Source organism: Meles meles, chromosome 9, assembly GCF_922984935.1.
Source record: "Meles meles chromosome 9, mMelMel3.1 paternal haplotype, whole genome shotgun sequence".
NCBI classification, from domain to species: domain Eukaryota; kingdom Metazoa; phylum Chordata; class Mammalia; order Carnivora; family Mustelidae; genus Meles; species Meles meles.
The window spans coordinates 44,343,199-44,363,301 of NC_060074.1; the positions used below are offsets into that span (position 1 = coordinate 44,343,199).

General features: G+C 42.7%; 1 protein-coding gene across 1 annotated transcript; it reads left to right on the plus strand.

Annotated features, from left to right (window-relative positions):
- The first annotated feature begins 3,416 nt into the window (after positions 1 to 3,416).
- On the plus strand, positions 3,417 to 17,664 carry COPS8 (COP9 signalosome subunit 8). Its single transcript, XM_046019847.1, has 8 exons — positions 3,417 to 3,580; positions 4,631 to 4,701; positions 6,213 to 6,261; positions 7,469 to 7,601; positions 12,283 to 12,390; positions 14,674 to 14,736; positions 15,762 to 15,809; positions 16,522 to 17,664. The coding sequence occupies exons 1-8, from the start codon at positions 3,503 to 3,505 to the stop codon at positions 16,599 to 16,601; spliced, it is 630 nt and encodes a 209-aa protein (XP_045875803.1). The 5' UTR covers positions 3,417 to 3,502; the 3' UTR covers positions 16,602 to 17,664.
- The last annotated feature ends 2,439 nt before the right edge of the window (positions 17,665 to 20,103 follow it).

Sequence of the window (20,103 nt, forward strand, 5' to 3'; positions counted from 1 at the left end):
TCTAGATGTTTGGATTATTTCCACTTCTTGGCTATCATAAAGAATGCTGCTGCGAACGTCATGCATGAAGTTTTGCATGGACTTGTTTTCATTTCTCTTGGCTATAGACCTAGGAGTAGAATTGTTGGGTCACATGCTGACTGTTGACACGTTGGAGGAACTGCCAGCCTGTTTTCCAAGGGCAGCCTCAGCACACTGCTTTTCCACCCACGGCATAAAAAGACTCTCTAACTTCTCCACATTCTCACTGACACTTAGTATTATTTATCTTGTTTGTTATAACCTCCCTAGTGGATGGAATTTGGGGCTTGATCTGCCTTTCCCTAATGAGTCATGTTCTTGAGCATCTTTGTATGTGTTTTTTGGCCAATTTGCATGACTTCTTGGGAGAATTGACTGAGTAAATCCTTTGCTCCCTTTAAAATTGGGTTATTTGCCTTTCTCTTTTTGAGTTGTAACAGTTACTGGTAAGTCCAAGTCTCTTATCAAGTATATGATTTGCAAAAGTGTTCTCCCATTCTATGGTTGTCCTTTCCTTTTCTTGATGGCATCCTTTAAAGCACAAAAATGTTTAATTTGTAACGTCCGCTTTGTCTATTCTTTTTTCTGTTGTTTATGTCTTCACTGTCGTATTTATGAACTCGGTGCCTAATCCCAGGGCAGGAAGACTTACTCTGTGTTCTCTTCTAACCATTTTGACTCTTGTATTGAGGTCTTTGATCTAGTCTGAGTTAGTTATCGTATTTGGTACGAGATGGGGCTTCCTTTGGCATGCTGACCCACTACTCACCCCATGCACAGGGAGAAATGCAAACCTTGCCACCCCCAAGTCAGCATCTCCAGAATCCAGAGCTTCTTTCCCATGGACGCTTCTTGTGCCTACTTCTGCCAAGTTCTGAACTCTCTTCTGAGTCCTACCTCCTGAAGTGACTGCCTTTTATACCAGCTTGCCCTCTCTCCTATCCCCCCATCTCCCCTCCCCCTGCCTATTATTGAAAGTTTGGAGGTAAAGACAGGTGCAACACGCATGGTAACAACCTAAAACTGAATGCCAGCATCACAGCCCTGGAAACCCATCAGCCCTTCCCTGCACTCAGAGTTCTCTGTTCCCAGGCCAACATCTCCCCTTGGGCCCCGACTGCTCTTCCCCCCACCCCACCCCTAGTCCTCCTTCCCTTTGTCAAGACTCTCTTCCTCTCCCAACTCCCAGCCTCCAATCCCCAAATGCCTGAACCTGTCTTTAGAGAACAGTGTGGTCCCCCAAATGACACCCCAAGTTGTACCTGTATCCTGGGCTCATATTTCCAAAGGTTCGCTGGGATTTTCTGTTCAGCAAAGAACCATCTACATCTTTGCCTTTTGGCAGTCCAGAGTACCTGTCAAAGCTTTCAATCATAGCTTTCCTCTTAAATGATCAAATCATTGGGCAGTTGATCCCACTGAATCTTACTTTACCCCAAATATGTTGGCAGCCATTGTTACCCATTAAACATTTTAAATCTTGCCTATCAAATTTGTGTCAAATGGTCTTAGAATGATTTTGCCTCTCGTCCTTCTCTTCTTGTGATTGATGAAACGTTGTTGCTTTATTCCTCCAAATTATCTGCACTTAAACCAGCTCTTTCTGTCCCCCCTTTTTTAGAGAGACAGCACCGGAGGGGGGCAGAGGAAGAGAAAGAAACTCAAGCAGACTTCCCTCCCCTCAGAACACTGAGCCCCAGAAACCAACTCAGGGCTGGATCTCACGACCCTAAGATCCTGTTCTGAGCCAAAATCAAGGGTCAGACGCTTAACCAACTAAGCCACCCAGATCCCCCTGTACCTTTCTATTTAATGTTGCCAATTCTTTGAGTTTTGTCCTGGTTTATCTTTATATTCCACCAGAAATGTTATCACACACAGTCAGTTCCAGATGGAAGCCGTGTTGATTTTGCAAAAATAATCAGTGATGCTGTTCTTATCTTTAAAATCTTCATAATTTTACCTTTGAGTGTGTTTGGCGAGTGAAGCCCATAGGGACAATGGAGCATTTGCATGTGAGCCAAGATATATGAGCAATATACATGTCCCCTGCCCTTCCACAGTGTTCTAAATACCATAGGAATTCCCAGCGGACCCCCAATGGTGGGAGTTCAGCGAACCTCAAAGTGTGTTCACAAGGTAAGGACACTGTGCCCACAACTGGGTTAGCTGGGTCCACAACTAGGTTAGCAGATAGCCCTGAGAAGACCCATTTTCCCTTGGAACCTGAACTTTCTTCAAAGGCATGATGAAGGCAGTGGTGTCTTAAGGAACATGAACATCCAAGGAATCCTCTTCTGTTCTTTCTTACATTACTTCCTTGCAACTCTGCTGAAATATTCCTTTGTGCTGAAAATGGTAACATAGCAGCAAAGGGAATGGTCCTAGTCCTCTCAGCCCTTCCTTACCCATCAGTACGCCGAAGGTAGGAAATGCTGGGAGAGTAAGTATGTGCCTGAAATGAAGGGCATGAAAATAGTTGTTAGTTTGTGCAACATTTTCATGCTTTTAACAAGGACAATGTACATGTGCATCTATGAGCAATTTCCATGAAATAGGAATTGTGTGATTTGTTTTGCCACATAGGCGTTAAACGCACTTATATTTGAATTTTAAACTGGCACTGCACCATATAAACATGGATATTAAGACTCATGGTAATAATTTAAAATTTTAATTTTTCTTTACTTAGAATCATATTAAATAGCAAAAAGTACTATGAAAGCACTATGAAAAATTGAGGTACACTGCAAAGGAGAAAGCTTTACATTATATTACCCTTAATGCCACCCTCCCATTTTTTGAACGGGGCTCCTGCATTTCCAGTTTGCTGTGGGCCCACAGGTTGTGCAGCTGACCCTGCAGCAGGACACAAACAGAAGCTTCTTCGCTGGCGGTCTCGAGAAGGCCAACACGACAATAAGTCAACACAACTAACCGCACACCAAGCGTCCGCGGGCGAAAAGCACCCATGGAGGCCGGGCGGAGGGAGGGGCCGGGACGACCTGGGGCCCGAACTCCAAGCCCGGGAGCCGTCCAGACATGCTCGCTCCAGGGCTGAAGCCCACACCTGACCGGTTTCAAAGCACGCGAGTCTGGAGGTGCAGGAGGGGCGCGAGCCAGGACCCCAAGCGAGGCTTGCTCCTCGCAGTGCGCATGCGTATCAGGCCCCAACGCGGAAACTCCGAGCTGTCCGGGAATCTGCGCACACCCCTCCCTTCCCTGTTCTGGCCTCGAGCTCCGGAAGCCGCTTCCCGCGAGGCTGGGCGGGTCCTCCAGAGCACCGAGAGTGCGGGCCAGAGCGGCAGCGCCCCCTTTCCTGTGCGGAGCGGCGTCCGACGACGCGCCGGAACCGACGGCGCACTTGCGCCGGAGCGCTTGACGGCGACGGCCGCCTTGTACGTCATTGCGGGCGCGACGGCCCGAGGGACAGTGTGGGGATTACTTCTGTGAGGGTACCGCGGCGGGACCGGCCGGGAAGATGCCAGTGGCGGTGATGGCTGAAAGTGCCTTTAGTTTCAAAAAGTTGCTGGATCAGTGCGAGAACCAGGAGCTCGAGGTAGCCGTTCGCGTCCCGCAGGGAGAAACCGCGGGGTCCTCCGCGGCCCCGGGGCGGTGCCAGTCACCAGGGTAACAGGGCCCGCGAGGCTCGCGATGGGCGCGGGAGCTGGGCGTGGGGATCCTGGGACGCCGGGGTCCGCTCCGAGGGCTGCGGGTCTGGGCCTCGTTTCCCCAAGCTCGCTGGGAGCCTTTTGTTGTTTGTTCTCAGCTAGTGAGTCTGAAAACCCTGGACATCTTTGCTCCTGACATCCTCCAGTATGTTTCCTGTGTTAATTAGACTGGACATCTTTCCTCCCCATGTGGTGGGAGGCAGGGGAATGTGGATTTTATTAAAGACATTTGTGCAGGCATACACACAGACCAAAGAAGGAGTAACCTTTTATCAACTCAAGAAAGTCCTTAGTCTCATATTACCACCTAAGCTTACCGTTCCCTCTTGTATAAGACTGGGGAAAGTTATATCATGCAGCTGTTAAAAGTTAATTGAGGTTTTTTCCTTAGAAAGACACTGGAAAAGCATGTGTAACATTAGTATGAAAAATTAATTAACTGAAGGAGACAACAGTCAGAAGCAGCAGCTCATTAATAGACACTTAATAGATCTTTTCTGAATGAATCAAATTTGAATGAAGAGAGAAGTGTCTTTGTAACACTGGCTGTGATTTTTTTTTTTTTTTCTGTTCATCACTCATTATTTAGCTAGTCAGCATACTTGATACATTGGGCAGAATCATAGTGCTTTCAGTATTTGTTGGAAAGGTTTGTTTCTTTTTTTTTTAAGATTTTTATTTATTTATTTGACAGAGATCACAAGTAGGCAGAGAGGCAGGCAGAGAGAGAGAGGAAGGGAAGCAGGCTCTCTGCTGAGCAGAGAGCCCGATGCGGGGCTCCATCCCAGGAACCTGGGATCATGACCTGAGCCGAAGGCAGAGGCTTTAACCCACTGAGCCAGTAAGCCCATTTAAGGATTTGAGAACTGGGAAAGTTGTTTTTTTTTTTTCAAATATAGATATAAGTAAGGGTTTTTTTTTTTGTTTTGACCTTATAGGCTCCTGGAGGAATTGCTACTCCCCCAGTGTATGGTCAGCTGTTAGCGTTGTATCTGCTCCACAATGACATGTAAGTATCTTCTACCTGAAGCCAAGAGCAACAACTTCATCGGGATTGTATAGAAATAACTCCTGCGTTGGGAAGACATCATTAAAACATAATGTGCAAGGAGCTGTATCTTCTATTGTAATACTTAATACACCTATTTCATATATTGAATTATGACTTAAACTGTGATTAGTCCAAGTGTTTTTAAGATACACTTGTTTTACAAACTGAGGGTTGCTGGGGGGAGGGGGTTCGAGAGGGGGGGTGGGGTTACGGACATTGGGGAGAGTATGTGCTATGGTGAGTGCTGTGAAGTATGTAAACCTGGCGATTCACAGACCTGTACCCCTGGGGATAAAAATACATTATATGTTTATATAAAAAATTTTTTTAAAAGATACACTTATTTTATATATTTTCTCTAAATACACATTTTAATGTGTTTTTTTTAAGATTCTATTTATTGATTTATTTGAGAGCGAGAATGAGAGAGAGAGCATTTCATAAGGGGGAAGGTCAGAGGGAGAAGCAGGGAGCCTGATGTGGGGCTTGATCCAAGGACCCTGGGATCATGACCTGAGCTGAAGGCAGTTTCTTAACCGACTGAGCCCCCCAGGCACCCACACATTTTAACTTGTTATGAGAAACTACAGTGTCAATAAATTCCTTTAATCCTGTTGACCTTTTTTGTCTTTATAAAGCTTTCATATGGTCTCTGTTTACTTAATTTCATATGTACTCAGTAGATCAAGAGAAACTGAAAGGGAAGATTGAGAAAACTAAGAGAAATTTAATTAACAACACATGAGATTTTTTGAAAGATGGTGTTTTTTTACTTATTCCTAATTCGTGTTCATTGAAGAAAAGTCAGAAAGCATAAACATTCAGGAGTCCCTTGTGCTACAAACCATCAGTGATTACTGTTAAATGTCGTTGGCAGATTCTCTTCAAACTTTTTGTTTCCTATCTTTTAAAAAACTAACCTGCAGTTCCTGTGAGACATACATCATACGAGCTGACGGTTTCATTTTTGTAATCCTGATCATTGTATGTTTGTTGTAGTTTCAAGTTTTCAAACTCTTAAAAACTGCGTTGAAGTTTTGGTGGCTCTGCATTCATTGGTCAAAGGGTGCATGATAAGGAGAAAAGCACTGTGTATCACATATATTGTCAGGGAATTCCAGAGCCTTGAATAGAAATTTGTTTATTTTTATATATGAAGAAATTACCTACTTAAGTGTTTGTGTTTTTAGTGTGTCATTACCTTAATTTAAGATCTAGGTCGTTAATTAAAAATTCACTGAAGTTGACAGAATATTACTTTGGTGAAAATATTTTATGTCTTTTTATCTGGAAAGTTACTCTTAGTTCCCCTGGACAAAATAGTATAAAACTAAATTTCACTCTATAAAAAATAGTGAGTATTTTAAAATATAGTTCTGTGTGTTTGCAGTGAGATCTAGAATGTTAAACATTTACTGAGGTGATTTTTTTTTAATTACTTATTTTTTTCTTGGGGGGATGTAAATTAGGAATAATGCAAGATATCTTTGGAAACGGATACCACCTGCTATAAAATCTGTAAGTATTTGTCAAAATATCATACTACTTGAATGTAGTAACAGCATTCATTTAAATGGCAACCTTCTAAAGTTTTTAAAGTTTCTGTTTTCTTTCCCCCTTGGTTCACAGAAATAGATACTAAACTGGTATTAAAGTTTAAGAGCAGATCTACAAATTCCTCTAATCAGAAATTCAATTTCCCTTGGATGGTAAAGAAATCTGTGTTTAGCTTCTACTGATGACATTTATTAAGACACTTCTTGTGTCACTTTGCCCAGCAAACAGCTGAGACCTTTTAATAAAGGTTTGGTTTGTGTTTTGTTTTGCTTTTTTAACTGATTTATGCAGTAATGGTATTTACTTTGAAATCGGTATTATTCCCAAGAATATCCGAAAAATGATTTTAACAGCTTTAAGATTATTTTTACTAATTAGGATTTTAGATTTCTTAGTTTGGATAGGAGATTAGATGAAATAATGTCTTAAAAGTTTCTTCCAAAGTGTAATGAAATACATTTTTAATTTCATGGGATTCCCTGTTTCTAGCATAAATGCAAAGTGAATTTTTAAAACACTCACTGAATATTACGAAGAATTCACTTGAATTCTTCTGTTCTTTATTGATATTTAGCAGCAGTTCATTTTAGTATTTTTATTCTCTTTTCTTCTCCAGATGTCCGATTAAATAATATTGGAATGTTCCTCCAGCTTTGTTGACTTAAAATAAAGAACTATAAATTACTCTCATAGTTTCAGTGATGTTAGTGGGAATTCTCTCCTGGGAAAGGCTACAGTGTGTGACATCTTAGATTGACAGTCTTTATTTTAGTCATTTTGCTATTACTTTTGCCCCCAAAACATGTCTATTTTACATGCACATATATATGATTAGTCTATGTAACGTTTATCACATGTATGTATACATGAAATACAAATACAATATTCTTAAAAACAGTGTTTTAAGAAAATTATTTTTCAGACTTAATTCTGAAATATTTTTCGACAATTGTTTTATGCTTTAATTTTCTGTTATAATAAAAATTTATATAAGCCATATAAATAAATTTTGCATTACTGTCCACAGCATTTAAAAACCTTTTTGATAGTGATTGGGCTGAAGAAGCAATAATAACTCTTAAGAGAAATGTTGAATTTATGTTTTAAGATACAGTTGTTGGTAAATCTGTGCAGTGACCATCCTCAAAGGCAGTGATGTTTATTGCAGGCAAATTCTGAACTTGGGGGAATTTGGTCAGTAGGACAAAGAATCTGGCAGAGAGATTTCCCTGGGATCTATACGACCATCAACGCACACCAGTGGTCTGAGACGGTCCAGCCAATCATGGAAGCACTTAGAGGTAGTGTTTCTTCGTGGTTTAGAGTAAAATTAGACCTGTTCTCTGAGTGCTGCGATGTTGAAGTACGTCAATGATGTGTGTGAAAAAATAGAGATTTTCTGCTGAAAGTGTGAATTGGGCAGCTTTCAAAACTCTTTTTTAAGGATTTGCTATAATCATACTTCTTCTTTTCACCTGTGAGGATTTGCTATGACCAGACCTCTTCATTTCATCTTGCTTGAGGTTGTTTCACCAGCTAAGGGCTTCATTGTCTCTAGCTCTAGATTGAAATTGCTCTTGACAGTAAAAGGATTTTTTGCTACTAAAATGAAATCTTGTAATATTCTAATAAGCTCAAGGTATGGGGTGGTGAAGATTTTAAACCCTGTGTATTTGAAAGTAGAAACTGTACTTTGGAGTCTTGACTTCAAGCTTTGACAGGGGTTGTCTCCAGCTTCTGGATTTGTAACTAGTCAATTCAGTACACAGATGCTCAGATGTTTTTTAATTGCTCTGAAGGAACCCAAGCCTGTGTGACATAGTGCTGATCCCACGATGAAACTGGACACTGCCAGTGTCTCTCTCTCTCTGTTTCTCCTGACCCTGACATTTGCTGATTCACTCTTTTTTATAAATTCATATAGTGACCTCTTTTTATATTGTTCAGTGTCTTTTTATGTTGTTCAGTTTCTTATTTCTTACTGTTACCTAGTTGCTGCTAATACCTGCATTGGCTGTCTGCCTCCCTGCCTTGACTGTCTGCCTTCCTGCTCTGGAGGGGTCAGTGAGCAGGAATTGTTGAGTAACTGCTCATTATTCTGGCAAGGGTATCATCTTTTGAGGGGAACAGAAGGTGAAGGTTGCTTCTCAGATGTACCTAATTTCTCATGGGATGGTAAAGTTGTGGCAGCATAAAACAACAATGTAAGGAACACAACAGGAGGCACTTACTTTAAATACAAAGGAAGTGAGCAGAAGTGCAGGCCCCTGGTGGGTGGGAAGGGAGGGAGGAGTGTAGTATAAGTTTGCTCAGGTATAAGAGGGGCAGTTTCAGATATTCCCACAGGAAACCACCTTAACCTCTTCACATAAGTCCAGAGGAGAAAAGAGTGTGGTGGTGGGTTTTTGTAGTATCTGGTTCAGTCTTAGGATTGTGGTATGAGGGCACAGGCCCCGGGCCATTTCCAAGCGCTGTACAGCAGGGTCATTGGCAGGACCAGGGCTCAGATCTCCTGATGCACGCAGCAGATATTCCCTGTGTGCCTTAGTGGTTATAGCCTGTTTCCTCCCGGGACTGCCTCTGCCACCAGCTCCGTTAGATTCAGTACTTCTTTGAAGGCAGTCCAGCCGGCCTCTGGAAGGCGGTGGAACACAAAATGGGGGAGTTTGGTCTCTGAAACCATACTTGTGGAGTTCACGTCCTGGTTCTGCCACTCAAGTGAACCTTCTGTACCTCATTTTTCTCATTTGTAAAGTGAGATCATTAAGTAGTATTTTCCTTGGGTTATTAGAAATGAATTAATATGTATAAGCACTTAGATATGCTTAATTAATCAATTAATATGTATAAGCATTCATCGTTCACCTGTGGTATTTGTGACTGTATCCTGAGAATTTTGCAAATTCCCAGATTCACAAATGGTACTGCATTTCCCTCCATAAGATGAAGCCTGATAAAGGGAGTCTTACAGTAGAGTTGAATTACTGCTAAATTTGATACTTTCCCTTTTGACATATTACAAGTTTTTAGTTTTCTAGATTGTCTTAAGAACAATCACATTCTCAGATCTTTTTCTTTTCTATTCTGAATTAGTGACAGTCCTACCAGAAAATTGTAAATGGCTTAAGTGAAGAGAGGCTAGTGAAAGAGCTGTTTCTAAAGGCAGCCAGCAGGGCCCGACAGCACCCAGGGTCTGGCTGTGGACAGTCGCCATTCTCATTCGAGACCCAAAGGGAGGAGGCGAGGGACCCACGCTACTGAGGTCACATAAGCAGCTACCCCCAGGAGCTGTGAATCATCTAGAGCCAGGCAGGGAGGGCGCAGAGGAAGTGCATTCATACAACCCATGGACCCACTCACCAGGCAGGAAGGTGCAGGTGCCACGGGTGGTAGGGTCCAGACTCCCTGGAGTAGAAGGGCAGAGGTGGGTTAGAAAGTGCATGGCAGCCAGCTCACCTGCCCTCTGTCTCCAGCAGTAGCACCAGCAGCTCCTGGTAGACAGTAAGCATGGTTAGATACTTCTTACACAACAGAGTGAGCATTCTTTTAGGATCTCCCCAGGACTTTGTCCCGTGATGAACTGCCACAGATATCAGTGCTGGCTCAGTTGATTCCCCTTTCCAGCTTGCCATCCTAATGCATGCCCTCATGAACTGACACATTTCAGAGTTCTTACGGGTAACAAAGTGACTAGAATGTCCCTGAGTAGTTAAAAACAGCCCCAGTTTCCTGGCCTTTCACTGACCCTTTGGAACACTCTCAACCTGTGTTTTTGCTTCCTCTGCCCACCCACTTCTGTCTCCCTGTGTGCTTGCTTCTATTCCGTGTGCCAGGCCTGCCTCTCTGTCTCTCTCCTCTCCATCTGTGTGTCTCTTCTGTTCATTCCATTCATTCTCTTCTACTACTCCCCACCTCCTCTCAATTCTAAAAATCTGACCAGAGTGCTTGAACTCAAGTTAATATTTTTAAAATACGGTAGGTTTGCCAAATGGGTATAGTTGTTGGTGCACACTTGGATTTCCTTTTCCATTGTTGCTCTTGGTTCTTTCTCATTGAGTGCCCATGGCTTTCAGTAAGGGAAAGTTTCCTTACTGCTAAAATGTTTTCAAGTGCAATGTAAAGTCATGAGCTGAGCAGTCCTTAGGAAGAAGGAAGGAGTTGACTGAGGGCTTAGGAGGAGGAGCAGTGCTGGCTGAGCGGAAGCTGGCGAGGACATCAGGCTCTGAGCAGTGGAGAAATGCAATGGAATGTCAGTGATCTTTAAGAAATATGAGGGAACAAAGCCAAAGGCTATGTCCTGTGATACTGTCAACAAGCATGTCTTCAGCACATACTTCCTTAGAGAGGCTGGGCTCTTTGTGGGGATGGGGGTATAAAGATACAGAGGACAGTCTTTCTCCGATAGAGAAGTTTAGGGATCATTGAGGTGAGGGGAGTGGGGAAGGGTGGGGCAGTGTGTTGTAGGTGGTGGAAGCATGCTTGTTCAACAGGTAGTGTAAACAGTGCTGTGAATTTAGAGAAGGCCAGAGATGGCAGTGAACCTCGATTCTGCAAGAGGAGTTTGTAAACAGACCTAGGAGTCTTAGAGAGCAGACACCACACAACAGCATAAACGCAAAGCATAGAGATGAGAAAGTGTGAGTGAGGCTTGTCTGAGGGCCAGGGGCCTAACTGGGAGCAAAGGGTGCCTAAGGAGCTGGGTGCAGTTGTCAGACAGTGTCCCAGGAATGCAGAGAGGGTTTTCAGCATGGGGCTGTATTGTACAAAAACACTGGCCTATTGAATGTGGAAAGTAAAATCCAGAATATTTTTAAGCATGCTGATAGCCAGATGGAGGAGCCCTTATGTTCCTGAAAGAGTAGTGGGCAGGAAAACAGGCTAGTTGGACCTCAGTTCCTACCCTTGACTTACTGTCTCTTCCTCATTTCTGGAATAGTCAGTGTGGGAATGTAAGCCTGGGGAAATCCCACATGTCATCTCTAGGGAGGTTTTGTTGCTGGAATTGTTTGCAGCAGCACCCCCCCCCCCACCGTTAGGCTTATTCAGGATTTGAACTCAAATTAAGTCAAGAGTTCAGAGCAGCTTCAAAAGTTAGTGTTAACAAAACTTCAACTGAGTAAATCTGGAGAACTAATTGGCTTTATTAAGCAGTCCATGAATTGGGCAGCATCCCATCCAGCAAGTAGATGGGAGCTCTGAGGAGTTGTACATAATGTCAGGTTTTCATAGGAAAGAATGTGGGGCAGGGGTGTTATTGCAAAAGAAAAGGAAGAAATGTTTCAGGCCAGGTCACCTTCCCTTAAAGGTAGAGTGGGGAGTCTTCTCCCTTTTTGTGGGGATGGAAGGGGGCCCAGGTGATAGATTACCCCTTCCACAGGATCAGGAGATTCCCGACTGACCTCTTACGACTGTATTTTCTAGGGGAGGTTGAAACTGTTATGTATTAATTCCCAGTTTGCTGACTTGGTATTTGGGACCCGTGGTTTTCTTAACAGAAGAGTGCTCTAGTTTCAAGGTTTGTTCTGCAGTTCCTAGGTGTGATCTTAGATTAGAGACCCTCCTCAGAAAGGACAACTGATTACTGAAGTAGATCATTTCTGCTCCGTTCAATCCAGTGTTTGTAAGTTGGATTAAAAAAGAAATTTTAAAAATTACATACTAAGTGCATAAATATATTTTAATGAAATTTTCTTAGAGTTTTGGTCTTATGTAAATTAACTTTTTCTCCTTCTTTGTATATTTCATTGTCCTCCAAGAGAGACTTGCTGTCTGAGAGGAAGTACAAGGAATTGATTGTTTATTCGACAATATCTGAGCACCTCTTTCATGCCAGGCACGTGTGTCTGTATCTGTGAGCATAGAAACCTGTGGGTCGACCTAGTCTTATAAAATTTGGACAAGGACAATCTTGTAACTTAATTGTGTGTTAAAAATGCCAGCTCTCTTGGTTCACTGTCTGCCACCCCTCCACTCCCACCACAGATGCAACGAGGAGAAGAGCCTTCGCCCTGGTCTCACAAGCCTATACCTCCATCATCGCTGATGACTTCGCAGCCTTTGTCGGGCTCCCTGTGGAAGAGGCTGTGAAAGGTAATTTGGGCTCGCTGTTTACTTTCAACAAAAGTGGAAGTGTACATTGTTGGAACAGGTTGGTTTGGGAATTCAGGCACTGTTCCCTGGAAAGGGGATATGGAACCTGCCTGGCACCATACCCCCGGCAGGGCTGGGCTGGGAACCAGGCTGTTGTCAGGCCCAGCAGTTGCCCTACAGCAGCCGATATGAGTGTCCGCCCGATGGTATGAGGAGACATCCGATCCACACCTAACAGGGCCTCATAACTGCTTTTGCCACCAAATGAGTTCCAAGAAAAACTTCTCAGATTTCTGCGTGTGGATAAGAGATTCAGTTCCTCGTTTACTTTAAAGCACTTTTTGCCAGAGGCTTTAATGATATCTTAGAACATGAGTTTTGCAAAGGAGTACTTTGCCATTTTTATGAAGTTAACATTTGGCTAGGTCTGTGAGGTTTGTTGCATGTAATCATTCTAGCTCTTTCTTTATTGGAACCTCTTTGATGTTCCTGTAGTCATTTTTTATCCTGTTCCCAGGCCTGATCCCTGAGTATTTTCTATTTTTACTTCTAAGAACTCTGATGAAGACTTAAATTAACAGTGGGCCTTTGAAATGGTGGGGTGCCTTCCCAACATGATGCCCAGCAAAGGGACTCAGAGCTGCTGTTGACCGGGAGTGGGTGGAGCAGGGAGGGATGTGGTGGGAACAGAGTTACTGAAAGTCAGGGACACTGAGGGGGCGGGGGAAGGTCCTTGAGACAGCCCCATGCAGCTCTGAATGCACCCGGTCTTACAAGCAGTGGGAAATGAGAGCAGCAAGGAAGTAAAGGATATACAAACTAGTTGCTTTTGTAAGTATGCCAGATGAGTAGCATTATATTCATGACTGGGAGTTTAAACTTCGTAACTTCTTTAAATTACTCCTTTTCTTCTGAAAATCAACATATTGATAAATGTATTTTTTTTTAAAGATTTTATCTATTTATTTGACACACACAGAGAGAAATCACAAGTAGGGAGAGAGGCAGGCAGAGAGAGAGAGGGAAGCAGGCTCTCTGCTGAGCAGAGAGCCCGATGTGGGACTCGACCCCAGGACCCTGAGATCACGACCTGAGCAGAAGGCAGAGGCTTAAACCACTGAGCCACCCAGGCACCCGATAAATGTATTTTTTAACGAAAATCTTAATTGACCTCATGCCTCACATGTGGAAATCCTCATTTCCCCCATACTTAATAAAGGCAGTCTCCTCCCCCGTCCCTTTTCAGCCCGTGTGTTTTCCTTGATATTCTTGATATTGGGACCTGTGGTTTTCTTGTTAACAGAAGTAACTTCTCTTCCCAGTAACTCTTCTTACCTACTGGTCTCCAGTCGTGCTCTTGCATTGTCATTCCTCAGGTGATGCCCAGACTAGCTCCTCCCCTCAGTTAATTGCTGTAGAACATCGTCTGTGCCTCATAGCAGTGTTACACCATCATTGGCATTTTTGATTCTCTGACTGAAATAGGAACCCTGTAAAGACCACATCTTGTTCCTCAGTTTCCCAAGCCTACCACAATTTTAGATGCATAGTAGGCAGGTTAATGAAAATTCCTGGAGTAAATCAGTACTGTTGGTTACTCAACAGACATTTGTTTTAAATCATCTTGACATTGATCCACAGTTTATTACATAATAGATAACATCCCCTGAGCCATATTCTTAAATGACTGCCTGGGTGGGACTCCTCTACCCAACCCCCACACTAACTTCATGATCGAGGACGTGTCACTGGAATTCTCCCAACTCCATTTTCCACATCAGTTAGGTGATGGTCCTGTGTCCTTTATAGAGTAGTGTGATGGTGCCCTGAAATGATCGCTGTGGAACAGTGCCTGCTGGCCAGGACTCTGCATGTGTGAGCGGTTGTTCTTGTCAGTGGGATCAGCTCTGTCAATACTGATAGAGCAAGTGCAGGCAGTGTCATGTACGTCCTCTTTAGGGACATGGGTGTTGTTTTAGTCATACTAACTAGATTAATACCATAATGTACACTTTACAGAAGACAGCTTATCTGCTAGGGGTTCTTTCAGCCTGAGAGAGAAAAATGGCTTTGATACGTGTTTCAGAAATGTTTCAAAAGTAAGTTCACCTGAGAGCGCTATCTATAATCTACTTTTCTAGAAAAAATACACATTATAGGGTAACCTGCACTTGTCAATCTTCCATACAAGTAGTGTCATTGACAGATTTGGGGTCTTGTAAATGAAAACTATAGGAGTTTTTTGGTTATTTCTCATTTGTGTGTTAACTACACATTTCTTAGGTATATTAGAACAAGGATGGCAAGCCGACTCCACCACAAGAATGGTTATGCCCAAAAAGCCAGGTAGGTGGAGCTCTTTGTCCATGTATGCACCACTGACCTCTTCTAAGCCCGCTTCAGGCTCTTCCGCATGCCTTTGAGTCTTTGGTAAGAAGGTTCTGCTATACTAGCAAATTGAAAGTTACTCAGGGTAAATATAGATATGGAATGATAGACACAGTAGAAAGGATTTTAAAGATCACCTAGTTGTACCTTAATTTTTTTTAAATGTATTTCTTGTGTAGGAAACTATTTTATATGGGTTTTTCATAATATTTATTATGGTTTTTCCTTTATATGGGTTTTTCATCATCCTTGTGTAAAAACTTATTTTATGTGGGTTTTTCGTAATCCTTACTATAACTTAATTTTTGCTAAGCCTCAGTCTCCCATCTTTTTATTTATGGAGCCATTTCTAAGCATGTTTACCCATAATACCTAAACCATTACCTTTAAAAAATAAATCTTATTCACATACTCCCCTTTTCTCATTGTACTATAAATATGTACACTCTTTTCTGAAATAAGATCTCAGTGGCTTTAACTTGCACAAAATTAAGCTCTTTGACTTAAATCATTTGACCTGTCCTCATGTCCATCTGAATTCCCAGACCCTCAGCCCTCTTTCTGAAGTGAGCCATGCTCATTCCTGCTTGGAGGTCTCTTCTCCTACTTGGCAGGAATGTGCTTTTTTGCCAGGTCTTTCAAGCTGAGCTTAATGCCCACACCTGTCAGCCCTCCTCCTTCAATCCAGTCTGCTCTGAATTCCCGTTGTTTAGACATTGTTGACCCCACAGTGAAGAATTACTCAAATTTCGATGGGCTCTGTCCTGTGAAGGTACAGGAAGTGGTTAGACACGGTCCTAGTGAGTTTAGCTGCTAAGAGAAAAGTGCTGTAATAAGAAAACTCATGTAGTCATAAAAGAGAATAATTGTTAACTGTTTGACAAGTAGTAAAAGGTCATAAGTGCCACTGTGTTAAAAATGAGTGTTCTGTGTGAAAGTTCTTCAGTATGACTCCTATAATTTGTGCTGTTAATTTTACTTAGTTGCAGGGGCTCTGGATGCATCTTTTAACCGGTTTATTCCCTTATCAGGTATGTATTTTTATATGTTCACTTAAAACGTGTTTCATTGTTCTTTATTTCTTTTTTGTCACGTGTTTTGGTTTTTCTTAGCTCTAACCTTGTCAACGAAGAGGTTAGATTCTGTACTTGGCTATTTATAACCTGTTTGGTTACAAAGGGAGAACTTGTGGGTTCCCCTCTGGAGCTTCCCTTGAGGCCGTGGCACCTTCTGGCCCAGCCACAGAGCCTTGTTAGTGTCGTGTAGCGAAGCTGTGATAGACCTTCCCACCAGCAGTAACTCAGAAGGCATCCCTAGGCTGACATGTGCTAATTTAAAAGCTAGAACTAAATTCCTTGGTGATGGGGTTCTTTGTGGGGCCTTTTGTTCACTGACAATTTAACAGAGCAGTGCCTGACACACGGTCAGTACTGGGTGATTCTTCCCTGAGTTCCATGTCACATGGGTAGGTGGGTAGGTGTCCTTCCAACAAGAGCTGTGCTCTCTCAAGAGAGATTTTGCAGTTAATGTGGAAACTTAGGCAAAGCCAGACTTGCCCTTCCTCCCAGTTTAGGAAAACTCATCAAAGTTGAGATTTCTCTGCTTATTTTTCAAAAATGTCCCAAGTCAATAAGAAGGTTTTCTTTTTGTTAAATGAACAGGCATTGGAGGGTGAGGGTAGCAAGGCTAATGCGCCATTCCCCAGGGGTCTGACTTTAGTCTCTTTCTCCATGTCACACGCAGAGCCTGCCCCAGTGCCCCCGATCCCCAACGAACAGCAGTTAGCCAGACTGACTGATTATGTGGCTTTCCTCGAAAACTGATACATCATTCTGAGTTCAAGATCCACCTTTGGAATCCTGTATACTGACAGATAAAGAAATGTAAAATTTTTATTTTCAATTTCTTGGACGGATGAAGCACCTCAGCATTCCTTACTGAGTATGTGATAAAATACATATATAAAGTATATTATATATATTTTGTCCTTAAACACTATACGGAATAGTTGTTGAAGCAATTCTCCTTTTGTAATATTGGACAGTTTGGATGGAGCCCGTCAGTATTATGCAGTTTATATTTCCTAGTGACGTACAAAGTACAGCTCTCCTGCTTCGTGTAGTCAGTGGTTGTCAGCTGTTTGACCCTCTGCCCCAGCGCACCGCACACTCCCCTCTGCACCCTTGGCTCATTACAGCGGTTCATGGGGTTTGAGAGGGACAGTCCCCAGAGGTAGTCTCTGAGCTGCCGGGGACTCTGAGGCACCCCCTTCAGAGAAGATGCTCTCCTTTCTCCTCACCTCCTGCACATCACTCCTATAGAAGGCTGAAGTGTAGCTGAGGAACCGAAGACCATTTCCTCAGTAAACCCATTTGTGAACTGCAGATTTCTTCCTGATAGTGTGAGTACATCCATTGCTGACAGTGGAGAGCTTGCCATGAAGAGGCAACTATTTAAGACCTTCAGGTGAGGTATTCAGTGTAATAATGTTCCCTTCAGAAGAAGGGGAACCTAGGGTGGAATGCATTCTACCGGCAGAGAAGCTATTACAATAAGTGATCCACTTTGTTCAGCTATCCCGCGGCCTACTGATTGCTCCTGTTTATCCTTTGGTGCAAGTTCTGCCTTTTGGAGAAATGTTGAACAAGTCTTTCAGTTTTGTGATGCCCTCTAAATATTGGGAGGCATTCATTGTATCTTCAGGTTAAAAGCCCCCCCCCACTTCATTTATTCTGCATTTGTTCAATAAATATTTAATTGCATCAGCTGTTTCATCTGCAGTAGTTTCTAGACATTTCTTCACTCTCCTAGTCTTTCTGTGGATACATTCTAGTTTGTCCTTGCCCTCGAGCTATGAATTACCTAATTAAATAGAAATGATGTCTATGGTGGTGATTACATGGTTCATGTTTTCGCTCATTTTAAATACATTTTTCAGTTATTGTTAACAGTTGTGGAAATATCTTTTAAACTGATATTTTATTGAACTCCACTGTATAAGTCATAGTGTTAAAACTCCCTTGTTTTACAGTGGAGGAAATGGAAATTCAAGAATCAAGAGGATCAGTAGCTGGAAAGTGATGATGCCAGTTACTGAACTTCCAGGTATTAAGTACAGGTTGTATCCATGGTTGAAATCAATCCAGATGTTCATTAATAGGGGACAAGGTGACGACCCAGTGGGTAGTGTGCAGTGCCATGCAGCTCCTGGAGGTGTGAGTATGAGAGAGGGCTCTGAACGGAGACAATGTGATCTCCACAGTGAAACCAGAGGAAGCAGAAGGAGTTTAGACCATTACTTCGAGGGGGAAAAAAGGGTTCCGTGGATACATGTGCTTGCTGGTGTTTCAGGAAAACCGTTGAAGTATCAACCAAAAACTAGTAAAAATCGTTCTTTATGAGGAAGGAGGAGGCAGTCAGTGAACTTCACATAGTGAAACAGTAATTATTTCAAGAGACTCGATTGCAGTATTTTGATTTTGCATTGTCACTGGGATATATACTGCGGACATAAAGACCTCAGCCGACTGAATATGGTTTCTTGGCTAATTTGAAAAAAAATGCTTTGATATCATCACTATTATTAAAAGTATATTTTAGGATAAAACAGTTTAGAAATGAGGTAATCTTACTAGAACCTAGTAATCTTAAATTTCACATAGAAGCCTTAAATGATTTATTTTTCTTTCTAAAGTATAAATAGTTCCTGGTTCTGTCCAACCAAAAAGACCTAGAATAATTACAACCCAGCACTAGTGAGAACCAATAATGCCCAGATTATGTTCTCCAAACTCCAGCTTCACTAAGCAGAATCAGAACTTATTTTCGAAGTAGAACTTATTTTCAAAGTAGGTACACTAGTCTGGGGAAATAATTGTACAGGTTGATCCCCAGTACAAGATGTCCCAGGTTCAGGAATGTTTCAGTCTCGTAGGGTTCTTTGAGAAGTTCATAAAAGCCAACTTGAAGGAGCACCCATCGGTTAAACATGAGACAAATTTTATGAGAAGTCTGTCTATGTGTTTTTATTTTTAACCCCAAGGTCATAATTATAATACTAAGATAACCTCACCATTGTACAGGAAATTCAGGATGTGCTTGATTCCATCTCCCTCATATTTACTTATCAATCTTCAGAATAAATGAATTGATGTCCTAGTGATGTCCAAAATAACAAAATTGAACCTGCAAAGTAATCAAACAACTGATGGTAGAAAATTCTTTCTCGAAAGATTCTACCTACTGCAGATGGAAAATCTGTACTTCGTAGTACATTTCCTCGAGGATCTAGGAAAGAATCAATGATTGCTGAGACCACGGGCTGAGAAAACAAGAGTGAGCATCAAATTAGCCTGTCTCTGTGCCCTGACTCCTGCCTAGACTGCAGGTTGCACACGGGTATAGCCTGACGGCACCCTGTTATAGATGCACTGAATTATGTCTGCCGTGTTTGCTGTGGGGCTTGTTCTTTCCATGCCACAGGGATTGCCCACACAAACCTGGGTAAGGGGGAGCCAGCCCCAAGCAGCCCTTCAACAGAGGGAGGCCTGATCCAGGGATTAACACTGCCTTCCATTTCTTGAGAAGATGGTTTCCTGACTCCTAAAAAAAGACCCCAGTGAAAATGAGCTGTGGTTGCCCACTGTGACCAGTCTGCAGTGGCATGGATTGCTAGTTCTTTCCTTGTTTCTCTCTTCCCAGTGCCACTCTGTGTTCCTGGGATTGAGAGACATGGCCCATCTACATGTAAGCTGAAAGCACCTGAATCCATCTGTCCTTAACATCACTCACAGTGGAACAAGTGAGCTTGCCAGGATGGAATGGTAAGCATGTAGCTTCCACCACAAAAGTTTTTGTCAAAACAAACCCCTCCCCCAGATGAATGGGACCTTAACCAAGGCTGTAGATTTAACTGCCCATTTCCATGAAATGTGGGTATTTGGTGAACAAGTTAAAAGCCCCACCAAGAAGCAATCAGTCAGACCTAGGATGTGGGGGATTTTAACAGGACAAAAAAGTTTCCTTGAAGAATAAATGGGCTGAGAAGAATCTGAGGGTGGTAGAGTTGGCAATGAGCACAGGAAGACCTTTGCTCCTGGGCAGAAGTACTCTGAGGCCGATGCCAGTTGTGCCAAGAACTACAAAGAGATCGTCGCGTGGGAAGAAATCTGCTTACAGGCATCAAGGAGCTCAAGAGAGGAGGCCCGAGGGTCGCGTGTTTGAGTGAGCAGAGAACACGGGACCTTGTACAGCAACTTTCGGGAGGTGGTTTCTGGTTGGTGCTGGGTCCCTTGCTGGGGGCCAACCACCTGGGGGACTTGAGCA

Coding starts and splice junctions, on each gene's coding strand:
- COPS8 (XM_046019847.1), top strand. CDS start 3,503: ATGCCAGTGGCGGTGATGGCTGAAAGTGCCTTTAGTTTCAAAAAGTTG. Junction 7,602..12,282: donor AATCATGGAAGCACTTAGAG/GTAGTGTTTCTT, acceptor CTCCCACCACAG/ATGCAACGAGGAGAAGAGCC. Junction 12,391..14,673: donor TGTGGAAGAGGCTGTGAAAG/GTAATTTGGGCT, acceptor CACATTTCTTAG/GTATATTAGAACAAGGATGG.